This window comes from Acinonyx jubatus, chromosome F2 (assembly GCF_027475565.1).
Source record: "Acinonyx jubatus isolate Ajub_Pintada_27869175 chromosome F2, VMU_Ajub_asm_v1.0, whole genome shotgun sequence".
NCBI lineage: Eukaryota > Metazoa > Chordata > Mammalia > Carnivora > Felidae > Acinonyx > Acinonyx jubatus.
In genome coordinates this window covers 20,255,269-20,277,830 of record NC_069394.1, presented here as the reverse complement: position 1 = coordinate 20,277,830, position 22,562 = coordinate 20,255,269, and the positions used below count along the sequence as shown (strand labels likewise).

Sequence of the window (22,562 nt, the reverse complement as noted above, 5' to 3'; positions counted from 1 at the left end):
GTCTGATCACACAAATCATCTGTGTGTTCTTTTTTGAAAGCTTCCCCGGAAGGAGATTTTAGAGCTTCACGTGGGAAGTGTTTTAATGCTTGACCCATCTCATGACCTGGAAATCCAACCGTTCCATACTTGGCTTTTTGACCTGGAAATCCAACGGTTCCATACTTGACTTAAGCTTTCATTTAAAATATTCACGTTCTGCTGTCAGGAAAACATAGAGAATGGCTGAGCATGCTTTTTCTGGACAAGTAAATGACATCTCAACTTTCTCTCTCCCAAACTGTCTAGTCTGAGGAGCTTCACTTTTGTCCTTAGAAGTTGTTTTTTTTTTGTTGTTGTTTTTGTTTTTTTTTTTATCTACTTCTTTCCATTAGTGATGGACAGGACTCCTTCATATCCTGAGATTGCTGTGGTGATAATTAAGGTAGCTGGTCATAATATCGTGTGTGTTGTGTTCTTTATTTTCAAAGCACAATTGCATACTTACCTTGTTGATGCTAAAATAACTGAGAGAGGTAGGGAAGGCAGGTATTAAGTCCACATTAAGGATGAGGACACTGAGATATAAAGAATAACAATATCCACCATTGCTAAGAACAGATTATGTTCCAGGTCTTTTATGTATTTTATCTTATTAAAGTTCTTATAAGGGCCCTTGTTTTGTAGGCATTATTAGCTCAATTTGTATGGGGGGAAATCGAGACTCAGAAAGGGACGTCACATACCTAACTTTCTCCAGATAATGAGTGGTCAAGTGATAAAGTCCAGATCTGCCTTATTCTAAAGCCAATAAACTCTATCACTGACTTTTGAAGGGTTGCTCAACCCATCAGAGACTAACATGACCTTCGAACCCAGGGCTCCTGATTTATGGTCCAGGACACTTTTCATTAAAACACTCATTCTGTCCTTGACTAGATGGGGTGTGAGAGCTAGATCCACCTATGACTAAGATAGTTGCTGCCCACCTGGGTGGCTCAGTCGGTTAAGGGTCCAACTTCAGCTCAGGTCATGATCTTGTGGTTTGTGAGTTCGAGCCCCACATCGGGCTCTGTGTGAACAGCTAAGAGCCTGGAGCCTGCTTTGTATTCTGTGTCTCCTCTTCTCTCTGCCCCTCCCATGCTCATGCTCTGTCTCTCAATAAATAATAAACGTTAAAAAAAAAAAAAAAGATAGTTGCTGCCCACACAGAACTGCTTTGCAGCTGTTCCCGTTTCCTACCTGTCTTCTATTCTTAGCTTCCTGGTCTATGCCTACTACTTGGGGTCTCTCAAACATGCAGTCCGAGAGTAAGAGTTTACAAAGTATAAGTTATAGTTTATATATTTTATAATTTGTATATATTTAGATAATTATATATAAGTATAGAATATTATTTATATATGTATTACACATCAATATACACGTTTGAACATGTACATGCTTCCAGAACTGGCCAAATTCACTATAAAAATAAAGACTTGTCATGCCAGATATGATACACACACACACACACACACACACACACACACACACACTGGAATATTACTCAGCCATAAGTAAGAGTGAGATCCTGCCATTTGCAATAACATGGATAGACCTAGAGAGAATTATGTTAAGTAAAATAAGTCAGACAGAAAAAGACAAATACCATATGATTTTACTTAAATGTAGAACCTAAAAAGCAAAAAAAATGAGCAAACAAAAAGCAGAAACAGATGTAAATATGGAGAACTAACTGGTAGTTCCCAAAAGGAAAGGAGGTGGGGAGATGGGAAAAATGGGTGAAGGGGAATAGGAGATACAGGCTTCCTTCCAGTCATGAAATGAATAAATCACAGAGATGAAAGGTACAGCATAAGGAATATAGTCCATGGTATTGTAATAGTTTGTATGGTGATAGATGGTAGCTACACTTGTGGCAAGCGTAACATGACCTACAGACTTGACAGATCAGACTTGTATACCTGAAACTAACATAAAATTGTCCACTATACTTCAGTTAAAAAAAAAAGAGGGGAGCGTGGGTGGCTCAGTTGGTTAAGCATCCAACTCTTGATTTGGACTCAAGTTATGATATCATGGTTTGTAAGATCGAGTTCCACATCTGACTACACGGACAGTGTGGAGCCTGCTTGGGATTCCCTCTCTGCCTCTCTCTCTCTCTGCTCCTACCCCACTCATGCACATTCTCTCTCTCAAAAATAAATAAACATTAAAAAAAAAAAGATTTGCAAACTTCTCAGGAATTCACCAGCAAAGACATTTCTTCAAACAGTTAGCTAGGTTTGCAAACTTGAGAATTTCTTGGGAAAAATTTGAAACTGCCCTCCTATCCTACCTATACTGAGAGCAAGGGGAGATGAAGGAAAGAGGCAGACCACTCCAGATTGGTAGGTGGTGATGTGAATAAGCAAGGGAAGTTACATATGAGGCTTGTCTTCAGTGGTGGTAAGACAAGAAAGTTTCTACACCTGCCTGCCAGAATCTCAAAAGTTTATATAGATGCCTTTTCAGGGTTCAGTCACATATACCTGCCAGATGGTCTCAACAACACCTCACTCTGTCAAAGCTGCATCCTTGAAATGGCTCCCACTGTGGGAATGGTGGTCATACATTGCAAGATAGGAAAAGGGGTGAGTAGCTTTTAACTGATTTCCTGGGTCTGGTTCAGAGGTCAATGGGTGGTCACATCCCTTTAATGACCTTCCCCAACAGCGTGTGAAAAGTGAAAGAGTAAAGATACCAGAAGTGTCCTCTCTTTCCCTGACTGTCCAGTCTATGTGGGCCCATGAACATAGTCACATCAGAGTTATAAGGCAAGCCCTTGGCTGAGGAATGGATTCCAACCATGTTCACCACCATATCCTGGGGAGGATGTGCTATGTTATTATTCGAGCTGCTCCACTCATTCATTTTCCATTTCCAAAGGAGATGATGGCGAAAAGGGAGATCCAGGAGAGGAGGGGAAACATGGCAAAGTGGGACGCATGGGCCCGAAAGGTAAGTGCAATGATGTGAATGTGACACTGTAATATTAGAATTGCTTTCCTCTCTCTACTGGCCTTGTCCTGGAGATTGGCAGCTTTTGGAACACTGTTGGCTCCAAAGATGAATGAAAGGTACTTCAGATATGAATGTACTTGCTACCAGAGAGCTCCTATGACAGTGGCTGTCAATAAGTCACCACACATTTCTCAGGCTGCCTCCTTAGGATGAGCAGGGGTGGGGTATTCCAGGAGACCTAGGGAGGAGCAGTCTCCAGAAATATCTAAGAAACCACGAGTTTTAGAAACACAGCTGGGTTCATAGCTGTGTCTTTTCTCAGAATCCACTGCTAAGCAACTCCTTTTGGCTGACCTAGAGTGTAAGGAGGGGGATGAGAAGAACAGAAAGAGTTGACTGATCCATTGGCTTACTCACCTTTCTAAGATCTGTCAGTAGACGATGGAGTGGGAGGAACAGGGCAAAGGAAGATGAGAATGACACAAAGGCCATTAGGGAGTGTTTTTACTCATAACGCCAAGAGTGGCTTAACCAATACATAGCTTCTGGATTGTGGTGTCTAAGTGTGTGTCTTCCAAGCACTGGACATATTCTCCATCAACTGTTACAAGGTGGTGGCCCTAGACCACTGACTTCAAAATCTTTAGCAAGTTAAAGAGAAGAAAAGACTCACAAGCTTTTGAAACCTCAGTTTGAGAAATGCTGATTTATACTCTTCCTATTCTATAAATATGTATAATATTCTATAATTATGTACAATCACTTGCAAAATTATACAGCTTTATTACTGGTAAATGTTTTTTAGGTCATCGTAGAAAAAAAACAAAACTGATAATTTTGGAGGAAATCATGATCCCGATCATATTTTTGGGGGGTAAAAACTCAGTAGGGCAATCTCTGATGTCCCCTTGATCATGAAGTTTTACGATTATACATTCTCTCCCCTTCTTAAAAATGGCTAAGATAGTCAAATCTTGTTTTGAAATAGGGAGGAAACAGAATTCCCAAGTGAAGCCCAAAAGGATCTAGAAAGGAACAGAATTAGAATAAAACTCAAGAATTCTTCCACTCAGCCCCTTATTTGACCTCTAGATTAGACATCCTCTGCTATAGACCTTTTAGGAATATCGTATCAGTAAACATTTCAATACCATTCGGTCCAGGATTGTCATTCTTACCCACATTTAGTTTTCGTATATACACTACAATGCTATTAAGATAGATAATAAAACATAGGATATATGTTCCATACCACAGACAGAAGAGTATGCTTTTTGTATTTCCTTCAAGCGGATATCATGTACTAGCCACATCTTCAAAGGGAATTTAAAACCTTAGGATGTAAAGATGACACATGCTTTGCTTTTCAGGAATTAAGGGGGAGCTGGGTGATGCAGGAGACCAGGGCAACATTGGCAAGACCGGGCCCATTGGCAAGAAGGGTAAGCTGCATTTTTCTTTCCTCCAGTGGTAATTTAAGGCAAATCAAGCATACCCTTGATATATTCCAAAACGTTCTGTATCATGAAAATGACCCCTTGTCTTTCTTTTAAAATATGAGTTTTTTCTTTCTTCATATCTTGGCTATTCCTTCTTTACATAAACAATGTGTCTAAAAAATAAATAAGGGGCTTGAACAAAACTAAACAGAAATTCAGGGACAGAATCAAACATAAAGTTCTGGTAGCCTTGGGACGCCCAGGTGGCTCAGTCCGTTAAGCAGCTGACTCCTTGATTTCGACTCAGGTCATGAGCTCATGGTTCGTGAGTTCCAGCCCTGCGTCAGATTCTGTGCTGACAGCGTGGAGCCTGCTTGGGATTCTCTCTCTGTCCCTCCCCTGCTTGTATGCATGCTCTCTCTCTCTCTCAAAATTAATAAATAAATAAATTAATTAATTAATTAAAAAAATAGTATTGGTGGTCTCTACATTGAACTATTTCCTGGGATCTGCTGGTTGTAATCCTTGATACAATTAAAATGGGTATCACCATCATGATGCATGTTCAGTAACAGAAAACAATTATTCCTAAAACTCAATGCAGTGAAGGGCAGTAGAATTTTCTTTAAAAAATTTTTTTAATGTTTATTTATTTTTGAGAGAGACAGAGACAGAGACAGAGAGACAGAGCATGAGCAGGGGAGGAGCAGAGGGAGAGGGAGACACAGAATCCGAAGCAGGCTCCAGGCTCTGAACTGTCAGCACAGAGCCCAACGTAAGGCTTTAACCCATGAACGGTGAGATCATGACCTGAGGTGAAGTTGGATGCTTAACGGATTGAGCCACCCAGGCGCCCCTGGAATTTTCTTTCTTAAACTGAATGAAATAATAAAGATTCTTCATCTGGAATTTATTAACAGGTTAGAAGCTTTGAGTGTATGTATGTATTTTCTTTTGTTTTGCATCCTGTCCCCATCCTGCACAACATTACTGCTTTCCTCTTATACAATAGGAGTGGCTTCCTCTTTATCATCTGAGCACTCCTCCCTACTGTCTTCTTATAAAGCCCCACAATGACAGCAGGTTCTAACTGTTCCTGATGGTCAGCAGTTCATGCTTTGTTCCACTTGGTTTGAAGATACCAAGCTGAATGAGAATCACAATTTTCTTGCAAGAAGTTCATAGACTATTTGGGAAGACGGGACTTGCTCAGAAAGAATCATAATTCTGAATAACTAAAAGACTACTATAGGAGCCAGGTGGGAGAGGAAGGCCTGACTGATATAAAGAAACCTACCTAGGTCTTGAGGAGCGGTGACATGTGTATGGAAATGGAGGGAAAGACATTTGACGGGGAGGCAAGAGATGCTAGTGCAAAGGTACAGATCCGGGGAAACCCAGTGCCACAGGCGATGGCACTCTGCAATCTGGATGTGTACCCAGGAGCCTTCCTGCCATCCGCGTCTCCAGCAGCGGCATAATCAATATTGTGCTCCCGGTCACCAGAGGTGCGTTCTTGAGGGGTGAACTGGCGCAGCGGGAGAGAGGCTGCCGTCCCTCTCCATTCATCCTGGAGCTGGGTTATCTCCTCTCTCCCATCCTTTTCCAACTCATTCCTTTGAGAATTTTCCCTCAGCTGCATTTGAGGGCAGGAACAGAGGGTAGTGCCACTGAAAAGAAAGTGCTGTGCTTTTTTTTTATCCCGTGGCTTATAGTGTATGTTTGCCTGTGACTGAAATTCTCATAGTTGGGGAAGAGCTACGTGGACTCCTCAGAGATTATGACTCTTCCCATTTTATGCATTTGGGGTGGTTTTACCATGAAACGAATGAAGTTTGGCTTTGGAGCCCCACACTTATTTGGGTCCTTCCCAAGACCCTGACAAGGAGCCTTAGCAATGGGTGCACATGTCCGTATGGCTTGGGAAAGTTTGTGAAGTAAGGCATTTATCCTCAATTGGTTAAAATAGTACCCCTCAACATAAAAACAAACAAACAAACAAACAAACAAACAAAACAAAACTATTTCCCCCCTTACAAGCCTTTTTATGCGTATTTTTTTTCTAATTGCCCTTCCCAATGAATTTTTAATACCATCCATGGACTATATACCTATTATGTATTATGTGTATATTTGTGCTTTATATATAAAAGAGAGCAAGATTTTTCACCCTTCTAGAACCGACTTTTATATCCTTGAACTGGTATTGTCCTTATCAAGAATGCGCAGGTTAACACTACTGTCTCCTTCCTTTAAAAAAAAAAAAAAGTTTGTTTATTTACTTTGAGAGGGAGAAAGAAGGAGAGAGTCCCAAGCAAGATCCACACTGTCAGCACAGAGCCTGATGCAGGGCTCGAACTCACAAACCATGAGACCATGACCTGAGCTGAAATCTAGGTCAGACTTAACTGACTGAGCCACACAGGTGCCCCTACTGTCTCCCTCTGCTCCAGCTTCCTTCCATCAGACTTCTCTTTGTGTCAGCTGCTTATGGGAGTGGACACAAGTATTCAGGGAGCTTGCCAAGAGGAATCTGAGTGGGGGAAAGAAACATTTAGTTTGGACTTCATGGGATATACTTACATAGTGTGCAGTTACTTCCAGGTACAATTAAGTTATTGCTAACAATTTCAGTGTAGGAATAGCTTCCAAGAATATTCCTACCACTTACTGCACAGATCTATCTGAAGTCATGATGAAAAAGTGCAGAGATCCAATCATCACAAGAATGTGTCTTGGGACCCCAGCACAAGAAATGTGTGAGTTGCAGAAAAGAAACAACATTTGAAATGTACAGGGCAAGAGAGAGGCTGTGGAAAATTTTTCTAAATCCAACAGCTCCTATATGGAAAAGACTTTACAGAGGTGTTCTCAAATTTGACAATATTCTTAATTTACATACATCATCAATAATAAGTTGTAAAGGTGAAAGAAATTTCTTACATCATTAATAATAAAACAAAAGCCAGATTTCTGCTATAAGTCATGAGAAATTCACTTGCATTAATCCTTTAAGAATGACTACCTAAGGGGCGCCCACGTGGCTCAGTCAGCTAAGCATCCAACTTTGGCTTAGGTCATGATCTCCCTGTTTGTGAGTTTGAGCCCCATGTAGGGCCCTGTGCTAACAGCTCAGAGCATGGAGCCTGCTTCAGATTCTGTGTCTCCCTCTCTCTCTGTCCCTCCCCTGCTTGCACTCTGTCTCTCTCTTTCTCTCTCAAAAGTAAGTAAACATTAAAAAAATCAAAAGGAGGGGTACCTGGGTGGCTCAGTTGGTTAAGCGTCGGACTTTGACTCAGGTCACGATCTCTTGGGCCATGAGTTCGAGCCCCGCGTTGGGCTCTGGGCTGTTGGCTCAGAGCCTGGAGCCTGCTTCCGATTCTGTGTCTCCCTCTCTCTCTGCCCCTCCCCCGTTCATGCTCTGTCTCTCTCTGTCTCAAAATAAATAAACGTTAAAAAAAATCAAAAAGAAAAAAAGAATGACTACCTGAGTCAAAAAAAAAAAAGGAAAAAAAAAAAGCAAACAACCACCACCAAAAAATTAAAAAAAGAAAAAAAGAAAGGAAAAAGAAAAAACCACAAGACAAAACAAATGGGAGAGGTACCAAATTGAATAGGACTTTAGGGTCTTGATCTGGAGGAGAAGGGAACCACAGTAAGATGAGCTATACATTCTATTCTAATTTTCCTTTCAAGTTGTTCATCAATTCATGAGCGAGGCAGCACTATGAGACTAAGAAGCTCAAGCAGAAAGTTGCTCAAACTGAGTTGGTATTCAAGGCCTGCCAAAGAAGGGTGGCCCAGGAAAATGGTACTCTTTTTCATTTCAAAAATCAACATTTTCAGTTAGAACTCCAGAAATTCTGAAAAACACTGAATTAAACATAAACCCATTCACGTTTCAAAAACTATTAGCAAGCTAGAAATAGAGGGTAACATATTCAATATGAAAGAGAACATCAAAAACAGCAACAAAAACCCATTAAAAATCATACTCAGGGGCGCCTGGGTGGCGCAGTCGGTTAGGCGTCCGACTTCAGCCAGGTCACGATCTCGCGGTCCGTGAGTTCCAGCCCCAAGTCAGGCTCTGGGCTGATGGCTCACAGCCTGGAGCCTGTTTCCGATTCTGTGTCTCCCTCTCTCTCTGCCCCTCCCCTGTTCATGCTCTGTCTCTCTCTGTCCCAAAAATAAATAAACGTTGAAAAAAAAATTAAAAAAAAAATCATACTCAATAATGAAACCTCGAATAATGAAACTTCTCTCCTGAGATTTGGAGCCCTCATCACCAATTTTAACCAGCATAATAGCAGTGGTTCTAGCTAGAGTAAAGCTGCAAGCATGAGAGAGAAGAATCACAATCATTGGAAACAAAGAAATAAAAGGGCCATTTTTTGCAGATGATGTGACTGCATGATCAGAAAATACAAAAGAATCTACAGATTGGGGTGCCTGGGTGGCTCAGTTGGTTAAGCGTCTGACTTTGGTTCAGGTCACAACCTCATGGTTCGTGGGTTCAAACCCTGAGTCAGGCTCTGTGCTGACAGTTCAGAGCCTGGAGCCTGCTTCGGAATTCTGTGTCTCCCTCTCTCTCTCTGCCCCTGCCCTGCTCTCTCTCTCTCTCTGTCTCAAAAATAAAATTTTAAAAATTAAAAAAAAAAAAGAATCTACAGATTAACTATTTGTATTAAGTTTTTTACACAGTTCAGCCACACCAAAATCAATTTTGTTTCTACATATCAGAAACAGTTAAAAATGAAATTAAAATGATGCCACTTATTACAGCATTAAAATTCTTAAATATCTAGAAACAAAGCTAAAAAAGAAGGTGCTTAGTCTTCTTCAACAAACAATACATAATGATAATGAGAGAAATTAATGAATGTTTGAAAAAATGGAACTAAAACTACATTCAGAGCTTGAAACACTCAATATCGTTAAGATGATCAATATTGTTAACTTGATCCCCAAATTTATGTATCGATCAATGTTATCTCCATCAACATCCCAGAAGCAGCTCTCTTGGAATTTAATAAGCCAATTCAAAATTTATTTGGAAATGAAAGGCGCCAAGAATACCCAAAGACAATCTTAAAAAAGAAAAACAAAGCTGGGAGCCTGAATTTAAACATTTATTTTAAAGCTACATCCATCAAGATAGTGTTAATTTATGCAGAGATTGTTAAATACACCAATGAAAGGGAATGGAATATGCAGAAACAGACTCCTAAATTTGGTTTATGCAAAGTTGACATTACTTGGCAATGGGAAATGACGCATTTATCGATAAATAGTGCGAGGTCAATTGGATACTCATGAAAGCAGCCAAACATATGCAGGCCATAGGTATGAAAAAAGAATTATAGAGGCACAAATTTATTAATTAAAGTGTTATGATTATTAGTGAATTTTGTGGTGTTTGCCTACTTTTAAAGTTTAATGATTTGTTTTTATTTCTTATAAGTATTCATTTTTATACCACTTTTCTATTTGTAATTGTGTATTATTTTTCTTAAACAGGGCTCCCCGAATTGTATAAGTTTCAGATAAAATGAATCATGGATCTGCCCCTGGCTATGTCAGTTTCATGTAGCAACTAGTTAAGAGAAGGAAAGATGTAGCCAGAAAGTGGGATGCCAGACTTCAAGATTTCTGAGATACAGCCATGTTCAATAAGGTTGAGATCCTAAGTATTTCCCTGGAGATGAGCAGAAGTGGAGGCGGAGGGAGAGTCACGCTCATGAACACGTCCAGAATTCAAGACTTCATTTTCCAGATTTAAGTGTGTCAAACACAGATGAGGCTCCAGCTAGGGGAATTGGAGTTTGTGATCTTGAATCAAGTCTTAAACCTTTCGTAGAATAAGACAATGTGTCTTGGGAGGGTGGTAGATAACAGAGATGATGAAGAGTCGAGTTCAGTGATTTTCTGAGCCTCAGTGGATGAATTTCCACAAATGTTGAATAAGTAACAGTCTGGAAATTATAGGGTTAACTAACCTTATCTTCGTCAAGACAATTCCATACCTGCATACCGTTATTACTTTATTCACTGTCATGGTTTATTAGCTTGTCTTTTTTGCCCCCTCTAGACTGTGAACTTCTGGAAGAACAAATGAATGAAAGATTTACTGGCTCTATTCGCTTAAAGATAAGCTCTATGTGGGGACCCTACCTTTTAATCATTTTTATCCTAGTGCCTATTGTACAGTGGAAACTTTCTAAATGTTTTTTGCATTAAGAAGGAAAACGTGAATGATAAAATATTTTATTTCCTGTGATGTGGCCCTCTTTTTGACTCTTTGTTTCTATAAGTACTACTGTCCCTTAACATCAATTTCCACCATTCACTAATTTCTTTCTCTTCCAGAGATATGCCATCAAAATTTATGAGCATGTCTCGGAGTTTAAAAAAAATTGAGGTTTAGTGTTCTGGCTCACCTGGATTAATTTCATTTTTAATCTGTACTTTGAAATTTATTGTCCTCATTTTGTCAGGGGCTCTTCTAAATTTTTCACTGACTCAGATTAATCTCAACTTTCTGGGATGACCTTAATGTTGTCACTTGCGTGGACAAGGTAGCTTTCTGGATGTCAATATTTCATTTTAGGAATAAGAGAGAATGATTTAGTACAGGCAAATTCAACCTCATAGCAAAATAAATGTTTTTACTTAAGGTCAATAATCCTTTTACAGTGGAAGCATTATGATTTTTTTGTTTGTTTGTTTTTTAAATACAACCTCTAATTCTTCAAGCTTAAGACAGTTATTACTGACACGTTCCCACTCATGGGCCAAAATAAGTTTTTGTGTATGGCCTTAAACCTGAATTCATTTTCAGGAAACAGGCATTGTAAGCCCACATCCTCCATGAACCAGCTAAGTATTTGGCAGAAGCTCACATTGGTTGAGCAGCCTCTATGGCTTAAGCACAGAGCTAATCCCATGATAAGATGACATTATCCAATGAATCCTCCTTAATAATCTTCTGATTTTAGGTGCCATTATTTTCACTTAAAAAATGAAGAAACAAAGGCTTAAAGAAATTAAGTAACCTGGGCACGTTTAGCTAGTGAGCGGCAGAGCCAGGATTGAAGTCCTGGTTTTTCAGACTGCCTTGGTTGTTCACTCTACCACACTGGTTTGACTTTCCCATCTGTCAAAAAAGGAAAGACATTCATGGGAAAATACTGGAAAGTAGTCACAGTGCTTACATCTGTAAACTTATATGCTTCCAAAAAATGCCATTTTTCAATTCAAAAATCCGTTTTCCACATTATTAGGATCCAGCTGAAGGCTCTTGCTTCAGTGAACATCTTCTCTGCCCGGATCCACGGCCATCTTGGCCAAAAACCCAGCAGGCATTTCCTTTATTTCATTCTGTGAGTAGGTAATAGTGATCGTGTCCCATTTCCTTGGTCTGCGATGTGTGCTTTGTTTTCCTTAAAACCCCATTACTTTTATAAAGCAAATACTCCATTTAGGCTTCTTTAATGTCCACCACTGGGTTTAGCCCAGAACTAGGATGATAGCAGGACTAGAGTCAACTTTCAGCCCATGTTGAATTGAAAGGGATCCACATATAAAGAAAACACACTGTTTTAAAAAGATAGCATATTAAACTATATTCATATGAACTTTTAAGTCCATATTGTGTCTCGTGGTGACAAGGACTTGGCATGCCTTTCAACTACTGACAGCATTTTTTGAATACTTCACTTCCTTTCATTAAATCATTGGTTCACTCATTTGGGAAGCACCATGAACTAGGGAGTCAAAAATGCCAGCACTGCCACTGAATTGCTAGATGTCCATGAACAAGTTATTTTGCCTCCAGGATCTTCCATTCTTTCAGTTGTAGAATAAAGATAATGATAATAGCTAGCTTAATGGATTTAACTTGATAATATCTATAATAATATGAATATCTATAAAGTATCTGGAACAGTACTTACAAAATGATTGGCACTTAGCAAAGGCATATTCCTTTCTTCCATTAATATGTCCTCAAATTCTATTTTTACCTTTAACAATTTACATAAAAGAGAAATGGAGGCATTTGCAGGACACAACTTAGGTGTGAGCAGATCAGTCTTCCTCATCAGGGTGCATGGCATGTTTCCCATGCTTCTTCCAGTGTACCTCTGTTGGACATTGTCCCCTAACTTGCTCCCATCTTCACCTGCTGAAGTTCTCCAGAACCAAGCTCCAGTGCTGTCTTCTTCATCCCTCCAGCTGAAGTACTGCCTCGTCTACCTCCCCCAACCAGAGGATGTTATCTCTGTCCAATGTTCAATGTCTCTCTTACAGCATTTATCACATTCTGTTGTCATGGGTTTCATCATTGCCTTATTTCATTCAAGTGCAAGTTCTGAGGCTTCCTCCTACACACTTAAATTGCATTTTGGGTTTCAAGGACTGCTTTTTCTCTTTGGGGAGCCTGTGAATGTCTGGCATCCCTGTAAAAAGAAGTGTCCACATGGGTCAATTTGGAAATGTTCAGCAAATTCCTGGGGCCTGGGCAAGCGGGCTTTCCTGAAAGATCAACAGTCAATACGTACAGGACTCCTTTTTTTTTAATCTTTGTTTTTGAGAGAGATAAAGAGACAGAGTGAGAGTGGGGAAAGGGCAGAGAGCGAGGGAGACACAGAATCTGAAGCAGGCTCCAGGCTCTGAGCTGTCAGCACAGAGCCTGACACCGGGCTCGAACTCACCAACTGTGAGATCAGGACCCAAGCCAAAGTGGGACGCTTAACGGACTGAGCCACTGAGGTGCCCCCAATATGTACAGGACTCTTAATGAAAGGCACTCAGCAGACAGTGATGAAAAGAATAGCTAATGAGCAGGCAACATGGGCCACCCTACGGGTTTTAGAGTGGCTCCCATTTTTTTCCCTTTTGCTGGTAAAGGATGGGGTTAGGTAGAACCTTCATGCTGACTCCATTTCCATTCATATTGCCCCTTTGGGGCACATAACTAATTCCCTGGACTCACCAAACTCCTACAGAGATAAGCCCCATACCCTTCTGGCCTGGATGACCTTCACCCTATATTCATCCCTCCCAAATTCCTTTTTTTTTTTTCTTTCTTTTTCTAGTTCACCATTGAAGCATAAACTCTATTTTAATTCTATCAGGGTCTTCTCTTTTGATTCTCAAGAACTTCAGCCAAACATTTCCTCTTGGAAATCAAAAGCTTTTGCTTTCAATTATTGTGTCTGATGTAGGCTTCAAGGGCTTATTTTGAAGTTGAAAAAAAAAAATCAACATTTTTTCCTCTCTGCTTTAATACTCCTGATTCTCTGAGAGTTATTTTGTGGATGCCTCTGACTGAATAAGAAAATGGACACATACAAAGAAGAGCAGAAGAGAAAATTATCAAGGTTGATATTTTGGCGTAATATATTTGACACAGTTTTATATTACAGATATTTGCATACATCACATCTTTTCCAAAATGTATAAACCCCTTCAAGTCAGAAGTTTAATCTTGTCTCTCTTTATACCTTCTCAAAGTACCAAGCCTTTTGTCTTGCACAGTGTAAGTAATAAATAGTAAATATTTGAATTAAATTGGAAAAGCACAATATATGTTTTTGAGAAGCCAAGGGTGAAGCCATATGGGAGAATTGGGGCACCACAATGTGCTAATCAACTGATCCAGGTATACAAAACAATGGTGCTTTTAAAGTTAAAAATATGCAGAGCATTGTATTAGCCTTTCTCAGAAGGCCACGTTAGTAGGGCAGGTGACACAAATTTAAATGTTCCCTACCCATTCTATCGGAATTCTACATTCAATCTAAATAAATGATGACTTGTTTGATTAGTCGTACCTGTGCAGCCAACGCAAAATCAAATTATTTACATAAAACCAAAGAATATTAGTTGGCGACACTACAAGTGAAATTCAAAAACTGTTTCCTATGATTTTAGGTGTATAAGATATTGTCTGCCAGAAACAATCTGCCATTTTAGTTCATTGTTCTTTTCATGGTGATTGTTTTTATTCAGGTGACAAAGGGGAAAAGGGTTTGCCAGGGATCCCAGGAGGAAAAGGCAAAGCAGGTAAGGCTTGCTCATTTTTCTCTTCAATGTCTGGCATCATTCCAAATATATTCATCTTTAAAAATAAATACATTTTTATGAAAGAAAAAAATAGTCCTCTCGGTGCTTAACCTGGTTTTACTCGGGCTGGGGGAAAGGAAAGAAGGGAACTTTCCTTTCCATCTGCTGGTGACTTTCCAAGCCCTGGGGAAGGGAGTGATGGCACATTCCATCCCAGTCATGCTTAGTGGGAGAAGCAAACCCAGCACATCAGGAAGCAGCCCTCATTCTCCCAGAGCCAGAGGAAAATCCACTGTGGCCGTGGCAGTGGGACCGAAGCGGCGTTCCCTGCATTCCACCAGCATCTCAACCAAATGGAGGGGAGGCCCGCAGCAAACTGGCCTGATCCAGAGAGACCCCATGGGTACAGGACACACCTTCGGTGGCCAGAAAGTCTTCTCTTTCCTCCTGAAAGAGTTTTGTTTCCAATGCTCTGTGCAGGGAAAGTAGGTAGATTGCTTCGAGGGGAGCTCACAGAGGTGCAGTGAAGACTAATTGTAAGAACTGTTTTAAATTCCTTATATTTAACTGTGAACACGGATAAATAAAGCCACAAATTTCCCCCCCTTTGGCTAATAAGATTTTTTTGCTTCTCGATTGCCAAAAAAGAAGGCAAAAGGAACTGATTACACGAAGCAGCCATTAAATAGAAAAAGGGAATCATTTGAATTTCACATCACTTCCCTTACAATTCTTTCTCTGCCTCAGCATCAGCAGGTAGTTGAAAAGGTAAATGAGCAAAGCGGGAATGAATGGTGGAAATTAAAATCAGAGTTAATCCACAAATGGGGGGACTGCCTCTTGAAATTATAAGTTGAATCTATTCACAAGATTTAAATTTAGTCCTTGAAACATTCAAGGATCATTCAAGCTATACTTGAAATGGATAATCAAAATTACCATTCGATTTCATCATGAAAGTTTTCTCCTGTCTTGGGAGAGTTGTGTGAGCCAGTGAGCAATGCAGTAACAGAAGAGAAGACTGGCTAGAAGTTTGTTTTAAGAAAGCTGTAAAGATTCTATTTTGAGATTGGATGGGCACATTCTGTGTTCAACAAAAATGCCAAGTGGTCCACAGTGTGTGTGCAGTGGTTTGCCACAATTTACTCTTCACTTTAAAAATCTGGCTTAGGGCTGTGTTTTATCTCATCCAAAATACTTCAAAAGATATTCTGTAAATTCCTGAAGACAATGTCAATTGGAAACTTTGTTTTACTTATTTATTTTTTATTTTTCTTATTTTTTTATTTTTGAGGCAGGGAGAGACAGAGCATGAGCAGGGGAGAGTCAGAGAGAGGGAGACACAGAATCTGAAACGGGCTCCGGGCTCTGAGCGGTCAGAGCACAGAGCCCGACGCGGGGCTCGAACTCATGGACCGCGAGATCATGACCCAGGCCGAAGCCGGCCGCTTAACCGACTGAGCCACCTAGGCGCCCCTGGAAACTTTGTTTTAAATAAAAGACTAAAATTATAGCCATTCACAGAAAGACACAGCCAGACTAGGAAAAGATGATAGTAAATATTGAGAAGGGAGTCATTGCCCTTTCCAACTGAACTATGTGTACTTCAACATGAATTCACAGTTTTTGTCATTTCAAAGGCACTGTCTGTGATTGTGGAAGATACCGGAAAGTTGTTGGACAACTGGATATTAGTGTTGCTCGCCTCAAGACATCTATGAAGTTTGTCAAGAATGGTGAGTATATCCTCTTTTGCTTTATGCTGTCAATTCAACCTCTTTCAACACTGTAATTCCAGTATTCAAGAATACAATTCCAAAGTATTTCCAGTATTTTAGCGGCAAATACCTTGGGTCAGGCAAAGGCCTACTGAGATAGTGTCACCACTTTGCAGGTCTCTCAAATGCTAATTATCCCTTCAGACTCCAGGACACTACCTACATATATTCATACATAATACATTCATTTGCCTATGGATAGAAAAAGATACTTTTTGGAGAAAAGGGAATGGAGAAAAGGGCAGAGTTTAACAAGCCATGCCTTAAGAATAAAAAAGGACAGGAAGAATCCAACAGAGTTAGCATCTCAGAAAAGAGAAGTAATAGTAAAAACAATAGCTACTTTCTTGAGAATTTGAAATAGTGATCGCCATGTGGGTATTATGTTTACACTGAAGCTTAGAGAAATTACCTTGCCCATAGATACAGAACTAATTAACAGGGGAGCGGGGATTTGACTGTGGGTTTCACTGATTCCTCTACCCTTAATACAAACCAACAGATCATTACGTGTTTCTCAGAACTGTGCAACTTCCCACGCTAGCCATTTTTGTTATCCCTGGTCCATTTCCCCATTGTAGTTAGCGGTGAAACCCTTAAAGTAGGGCCTATGTGTTCTCTTCGGAGACAGTATGAATGAAGAATCTATGGTAGTTACAGTTGAAATTGGTTTCCTTTGCTACACTTTTATTTACTGTAATCCAACTATGTTTGTTGTACATTATTAGAAACACACATATACCATCTGTGTTCCTCTTCATCTTGTAAACTACTCTTAGAGATGTTGTCTCTGACATGACTTGGATTCTCATGAAAACCCCAGACCCTTGAGGTTCAACACAGAGCAACAGTTTTTGATCTATATTGGCATGGTCACAGATTTCTTGGCAAATTTTAATTTATAGACCCTAAGAAATATATGCAGATGTCCCTGAAGCCTAAAACATATTTACCATATTATGAGCTCAGGATGATTCTGAGTCCCCAATTCTGCCCTGAATCTTATTCAGTAGCTCAGTACTTCATGTATCTGGAGTGAACTATGGACAATTTCAATCTATGTACACGTTCATAGCCCAGAAATTCGGCCCCAAACGGACACATTTCTGCATTATTCCAATATCCGCTTGATAAGCTTTTACCATCCTGGGCACTATTGCAGGCTCTGAGCCTACAGAGTGGTAAAGACACAGACATTGTCCTCAAGACACTCATAGTTTAGTACACGAGACATACAGACAAATCATTAGACTGGAAGGCACTGAGGGATACACAAGAGAAAAAGCCAAGAGCAGTGGAAACGCGGGGAAGGTGCACAAGAGCCCTGTGTCTGTGTGGGAATGTTAGAAAAGCTCGTACAGGAGAAAATACTTCCACTTAGATCTAATTGACAAGGAGTTTTCCAGGTAAATCAGTGAGAAGACTTCCCAGGCATAAAAGTCATTGAAGTGGAAGAGAGAAGGACAGGCTGTTGGACTCTGTATGGAAGAGCGTAAAGTAGGATGGGAGAACAGTCTGAGAGGAGCTCAGCGCAGTTCATATGACAAGTCTTTGTCAAAACAGTCTCTTCTTCACAGTCGTGTGGGAAGTTAAGGAAGAAGGACAAGGAGGGCAAATGGGAAGGCTTTGTTCTCCATTTGATAACTACGAGGGTGATAAAAATATTAAACCAGTGCCTACCTCATACTAGGGGCTTGCAAAATAATTGTTGAACATCGAATACACGAATTTAATCACAGCAATATTATATACTTGCTTTTTCCCTTTTTGAGATACATAATCGTGCTCATCTTTTCCTCTCTGCCAAGTCATCGCAGGGATTAGGGAAACTGAGGAGAAATTCTACTACATCGTGCAGGAGGAGAAGAACTATCGGGAATCCCTGACCCACTGCCGGATCCGGGGTGGAATGCTGGCCATGCCAAAGGACGAAGCTGCCAACACCCTCATTGCCGACTATGTCGCCAAGAGTGGCTTCTTCCGGGTGTTCATCGGGGTGAACGACCTTGAGAAGGAGGGACAGTATGTGTTCACAGACAACACTCCACTGCAGAACTACAGCAACTGGAGAGAGGGGGAGCCCAGTGACCCTTATGGTCATGAGGACTGTGTGGAAATGCTGAGTTCAGGCAGATGGAATGACACAGAGTGCCATCTTACCATGTACTTTGTCTGTGAGTTTGTCAAGAAGAAAAAGTAACTTCCCTCGTGCTACACATTTGTTCTTTCTCTGCGACTACCATTGCAGTTATTTTTATCCATCCTTTTCTTTCTAATTATGCCAAATTCATTCTGACTCAAAACAAGTAGAAAATGCTGAACTGAGGTTTGGAATCTCCATTGCTGTCGTCTTCTCTGATGATCTTGAACATTTCCATACACAGTATATTATTGAGTCAGTAGCTCACCGAGTTACAGGGATCCTGAGAGAGAGTTTGAATTACTAGTTGTGCAGAATGTGGCTATCCATGTGTCAGATGAAGTGTTCTCTTGGCATTTGCTCCGCTGTCTCTCCTTAGGTTCCTAAACCACTGTCCATTTAACCCAGTGGATAATTGGACAGCTGGTTGGTGACGATTTGGCTAACTTACCCTTGCTCAAAGCCAGATGCATGGGAAGGCCTTCTGCTAGGGGTGCAGAGATGTTATCTGTCTTTGAAGCCGAGATCCCCTATTCTTTTAGTGGTCACCCACCATGCCTGTAGCCACACTTGCAAGGTCCTCTTGTTTGCTCAGATATAAGATTATTTTCATCCCCAAGCCTCTGTATGAGAAACTTCTAGCCCATGACCTGTTCCAGACCGTAAGGAATCACACAGAGAACTGTGCTTCTGATTAACAGCGTTCACTGAGATCTACCAGGAAGTTGCTTTGGTCTCTTTCTGTAGGCCCACAACTTAATCCTAGGGCTCCAGGTTCTGACTCTGATTTGAAGAAAGGGGAACTTTAGAAATTGAAAAGAAAAAAGGAAGGGAGAATTTTTTCCCAAACAGTATTATTTGTAAACCTGTTAAATTGCCCCTTGCTACTAATATCGCTCCATTTTTCTGTGTCTTGGGTTTATCCATATCAACTTTCTTCCCCGTAGGCATGGGGAACAAAGGAAGGAGTTTGTGAAACCTTCAGAAAACTCTAGAAGCTTCAAGGTGCTACCAATGTCAAATTGCTAAGTCCTCTCCTTCTTGCCTCTAATATATCACTTACGGTGACATTTCATGGGAGACCTTTTACTTTCCGTAACTGTATGTTATAAAAACCCCATACCAGAGATGCTCTTTGTCATGCTCTGACATCATAGGAATGTGGTGGGTGTGGAGCTTGGAACTTGCCTAGAACTCACATTTATTGAGCTGGTAAAATTCTACTTTGAACTGCAAATCAAAACTCAAAGCAGCTTTCGTTTCAAATTTGAAAATAATATAGTCAACAAAACTCTAGATTTTTCCCCTTCTAAACTGCTGCGCCAGTTATAGTTTGTGACATATGATCAGACTATTCAAAATGCTGGCAAAATGGTTAATGAAATAAGAGAAACAGATCAACAACATATGTTCACCTTCAACCATCTGTCCATGATTTCACCCCTGACTAACTGGTTATGAGATAAGATTTAATTAGGTTATTTCTGTGGGTTTATTGAGAGTCACAGACTCAGGTCCTACAGGGGCCATACAAGATGACATAAATAAATCAAGCGGAACGGGTGGGGATCCCAGTGCTGAACACAGCTTATTCTCGTAAAGAAACCGGCTGCTCCTCAGTCACTGCTGTTTTTCCTATGGAAGATCCAATATCCCTACATGCTCTGATATTTCAAGAGAAGTCAGAAACCTGCAACTTCATAATGTATATCCATATTTGAAAATACTGCAATCAGTCCATTTTTAGCCCAAATATCTAAGTTATACAAAACAGTCTCCTAGCCAAAAGGCTGAACTTTTCATTTCTCACCTCTGAGGAAAAGTTCTGAAGGTTCTAACCATGTTGAATGTCATTAGGATACAATGACATCAAAGTCAAGGTCTCCCATTTGTACTTCAATCAGTTCAGCTCAATTACAGGAATTTGTCCAGGGTTTGCCATTAATCGAGTTAATAAACTCGTTACTTAATCAGACTTTTGAGAATGTGGCATATGATATTTGGAAGGCAAGACAGTTTAATAAAAATTACAAAGCAGGAAACTATATCAAAGCCAGTAACCTTGGATGGAGCCTAAGGAACAAGAACCTAGAAACAGTTGGAGGAAAAGAAAGAAATAAGAAGAAAGGAGAGAAAGAATGGACAGCAAGCATTGCTTAGAGGTCACTTGCAGTGAGATCCATATTCTGATTTGTTCTAAGTGGCAGAAATATGAATATTTATTGTGTGTACTGTAAGCACTATTATTAGTTATTATTATCATTGTTACTATTAAAACATTTCTTTCAATGACTCATCTTTGCTGCCAATGCTTTTAAGAGAAGATGACAGAATGTCTAAGGTACCACACATTTAGATTTACTAAAAACTTGCTTCAGTTTTATGAAGCCCTATGTGCTTTACAAAATAGCAAAATAAATTCCCTTACACACCATTTCTAATTTGGTCCTGATACGCTTTGTGCAGTAGGAAGGGAAGACATTTTGCTGCCATTTTCACAACGAGAATACTGAAACCCAAGAAAACTAACCAATTTACCAAAGTCAATTCATTTGGGAGAAAAACAAGACCAACCTGCTGATCACAACTGCCAATCCAGTGTTCTCTCCAGTGTTCTCTCCAGCCTGTTTACTGATCATGTTAAATGGAAGCTCATTCATGATTCTCTCATGATAGTGGGCACTCAAATTATCTCTCTTGATTACTTTCCAAAGCTAAAGATTAGAGTCAATTAACAGACATGCTGGAGATAGAGAAACTTGCCTTACAAATTTGGTGTTCACTAGCTTATTTTTTAATTCATAAATGTCTTTACATGGCCTTAGTGCTGGGGAGGTGACTTAGTACGACCTCCCTATAGTTTTGCAGATAACTACTGCTAAAGGAAAGCAGAACAGATATATGAAAATCAAGATCTGCTCAAAGTAAAGATGAAAAAATAATTTATTTGCCCCATAAAATTCATAAGAACTCCCTTAAATAATTAGCATTTAAAATCAATTTTACTCTCAAAAAGTTAAGTTTATACTCAACTTTTCAGGGGTACATCTGTGTACCTCCCAAAGACTACATAGAGTTTCCATGGGAAGAAAATTTTAAAAATACATTGACAACTTCACAGCACTACCTTCTCAGAGGAACACATTCCATAACTAGGTGAGAAGAAATATCATTGAGTTATTGCCCAAACACTGTGGAAAGGTGTATACCCAGAGTTGAGACATATACAACTGACACTTGATTACACTTTGGACACTTCACCCATAAAAACTTGGCATTAAAAATATATGTGTATTTTGTCCTGCTTAGATATATATTAACCAAATATGGGCTGATTTGATTGTTACTAACCAACTAATTTTCAGCTCTCTGGATTGCATACTTTGAGACAATAAGATACCTATTGAATAGGAAAGGTTAATTAAATAGCAGCACCCACTACATTGTCAACAGATTTGAGACTAAATGTCTTCGGGTATGATCTCTAATAAAAAAAATTATGGGGCGTCTGGGTGACTCAGTCGGTTAAGCTTCTGACTCGAGATTTTGGCTCAGGTCATGATCTTGAGGTTCGTGAGTTCAAGCCCCACTTCAGGCTCCATGCTGGCAATGTGGAGCCTGCTCGGGTCTGTCTGTCTATCTCTCTCTCTCTCTCTCTCTCTCTCTCTCTCCCTTTTCCTCTTCCTCTCTTTCTCAAAGTAAATAAATAAACTTAGAAAAAGGAAAGAAAATCATGATGGGATTCCATGTAAAACCCTGCAGCTTTGAGTATCACTTTAAAAGTAAAAATCCAGGGATGCTTGGATGGCTCAGTCAGTTAAGAGTCCGACTTTGGCTCAGGTCATGATCTCACAGTTTGTGGGTCCAAGCCACGCCTTGGGCTCTGTGCTGACAGCTCAGAGCCTGGAGCCTGCTTTGGATTCTGTGTCTTCCTCTCTTTCTGCCTCTCCTCTGCTGGTTCTCTCTCTCTCTCTCTCTCTCAGAAATAAATACAAATTAAAAAAAAATTATAAATCCAGATCTGGTGTCATGATGTCTTGAATTCCAATGCCAACTGTGCCACTTATTAGCCCTATTAAGGAGGAAATTTCCATGCTCTAAACCTCATTTTCCTAATCTGTATAATTCCTCCACAGAGTACTGTGACAATTAAAG

At 40.0% G+C, this 22,562-nt stretch overlaps 1 protein-coding gene across 2 annotated transcripts in view; it reads left to right on the top strand.

Annotated features, from left to right (window-relative positions):
* Window positions 1–20,703, top strand: part of COLEC10 (collectin subfamily member 10) — a 38,967-nt gene extending 18,264 nt beyond the window's left edge. The window contains exons 2-6 of one of the 2 annotated variants that reach the window (XM_015072845.3): window positions 2,911–2,982; window positions 4,356–4,427; window positions 14,436–14,489; window positions 16,130–16,225; window positions 18,076–20,703. In XM_015072845.3, coding sequence (XP_014928331.1) covers window positions 2,911–2,982; window positions 4,356–4,427; window positions 14,436–14,489; window positions 16,130–16,225; window positions 18,076–18,467 — 686 coding nt within the window. In that variant the 3' untranslated portion in view covers window positions 18,468–20,703. The remainder of the gene's footprint in view (window positions 1–2,910; window positions 2,983–4,355; window positions 4,428–14,435; window positions 14,490–16,129; window positions 16,226–18,075) is intronic. The other variant, XM_053208259.1, reaches the window with a different exon arrangement.
* The last annotated feature ends 1,859 nt before the right edge of the window (window positions 20,704–22,562 follow it).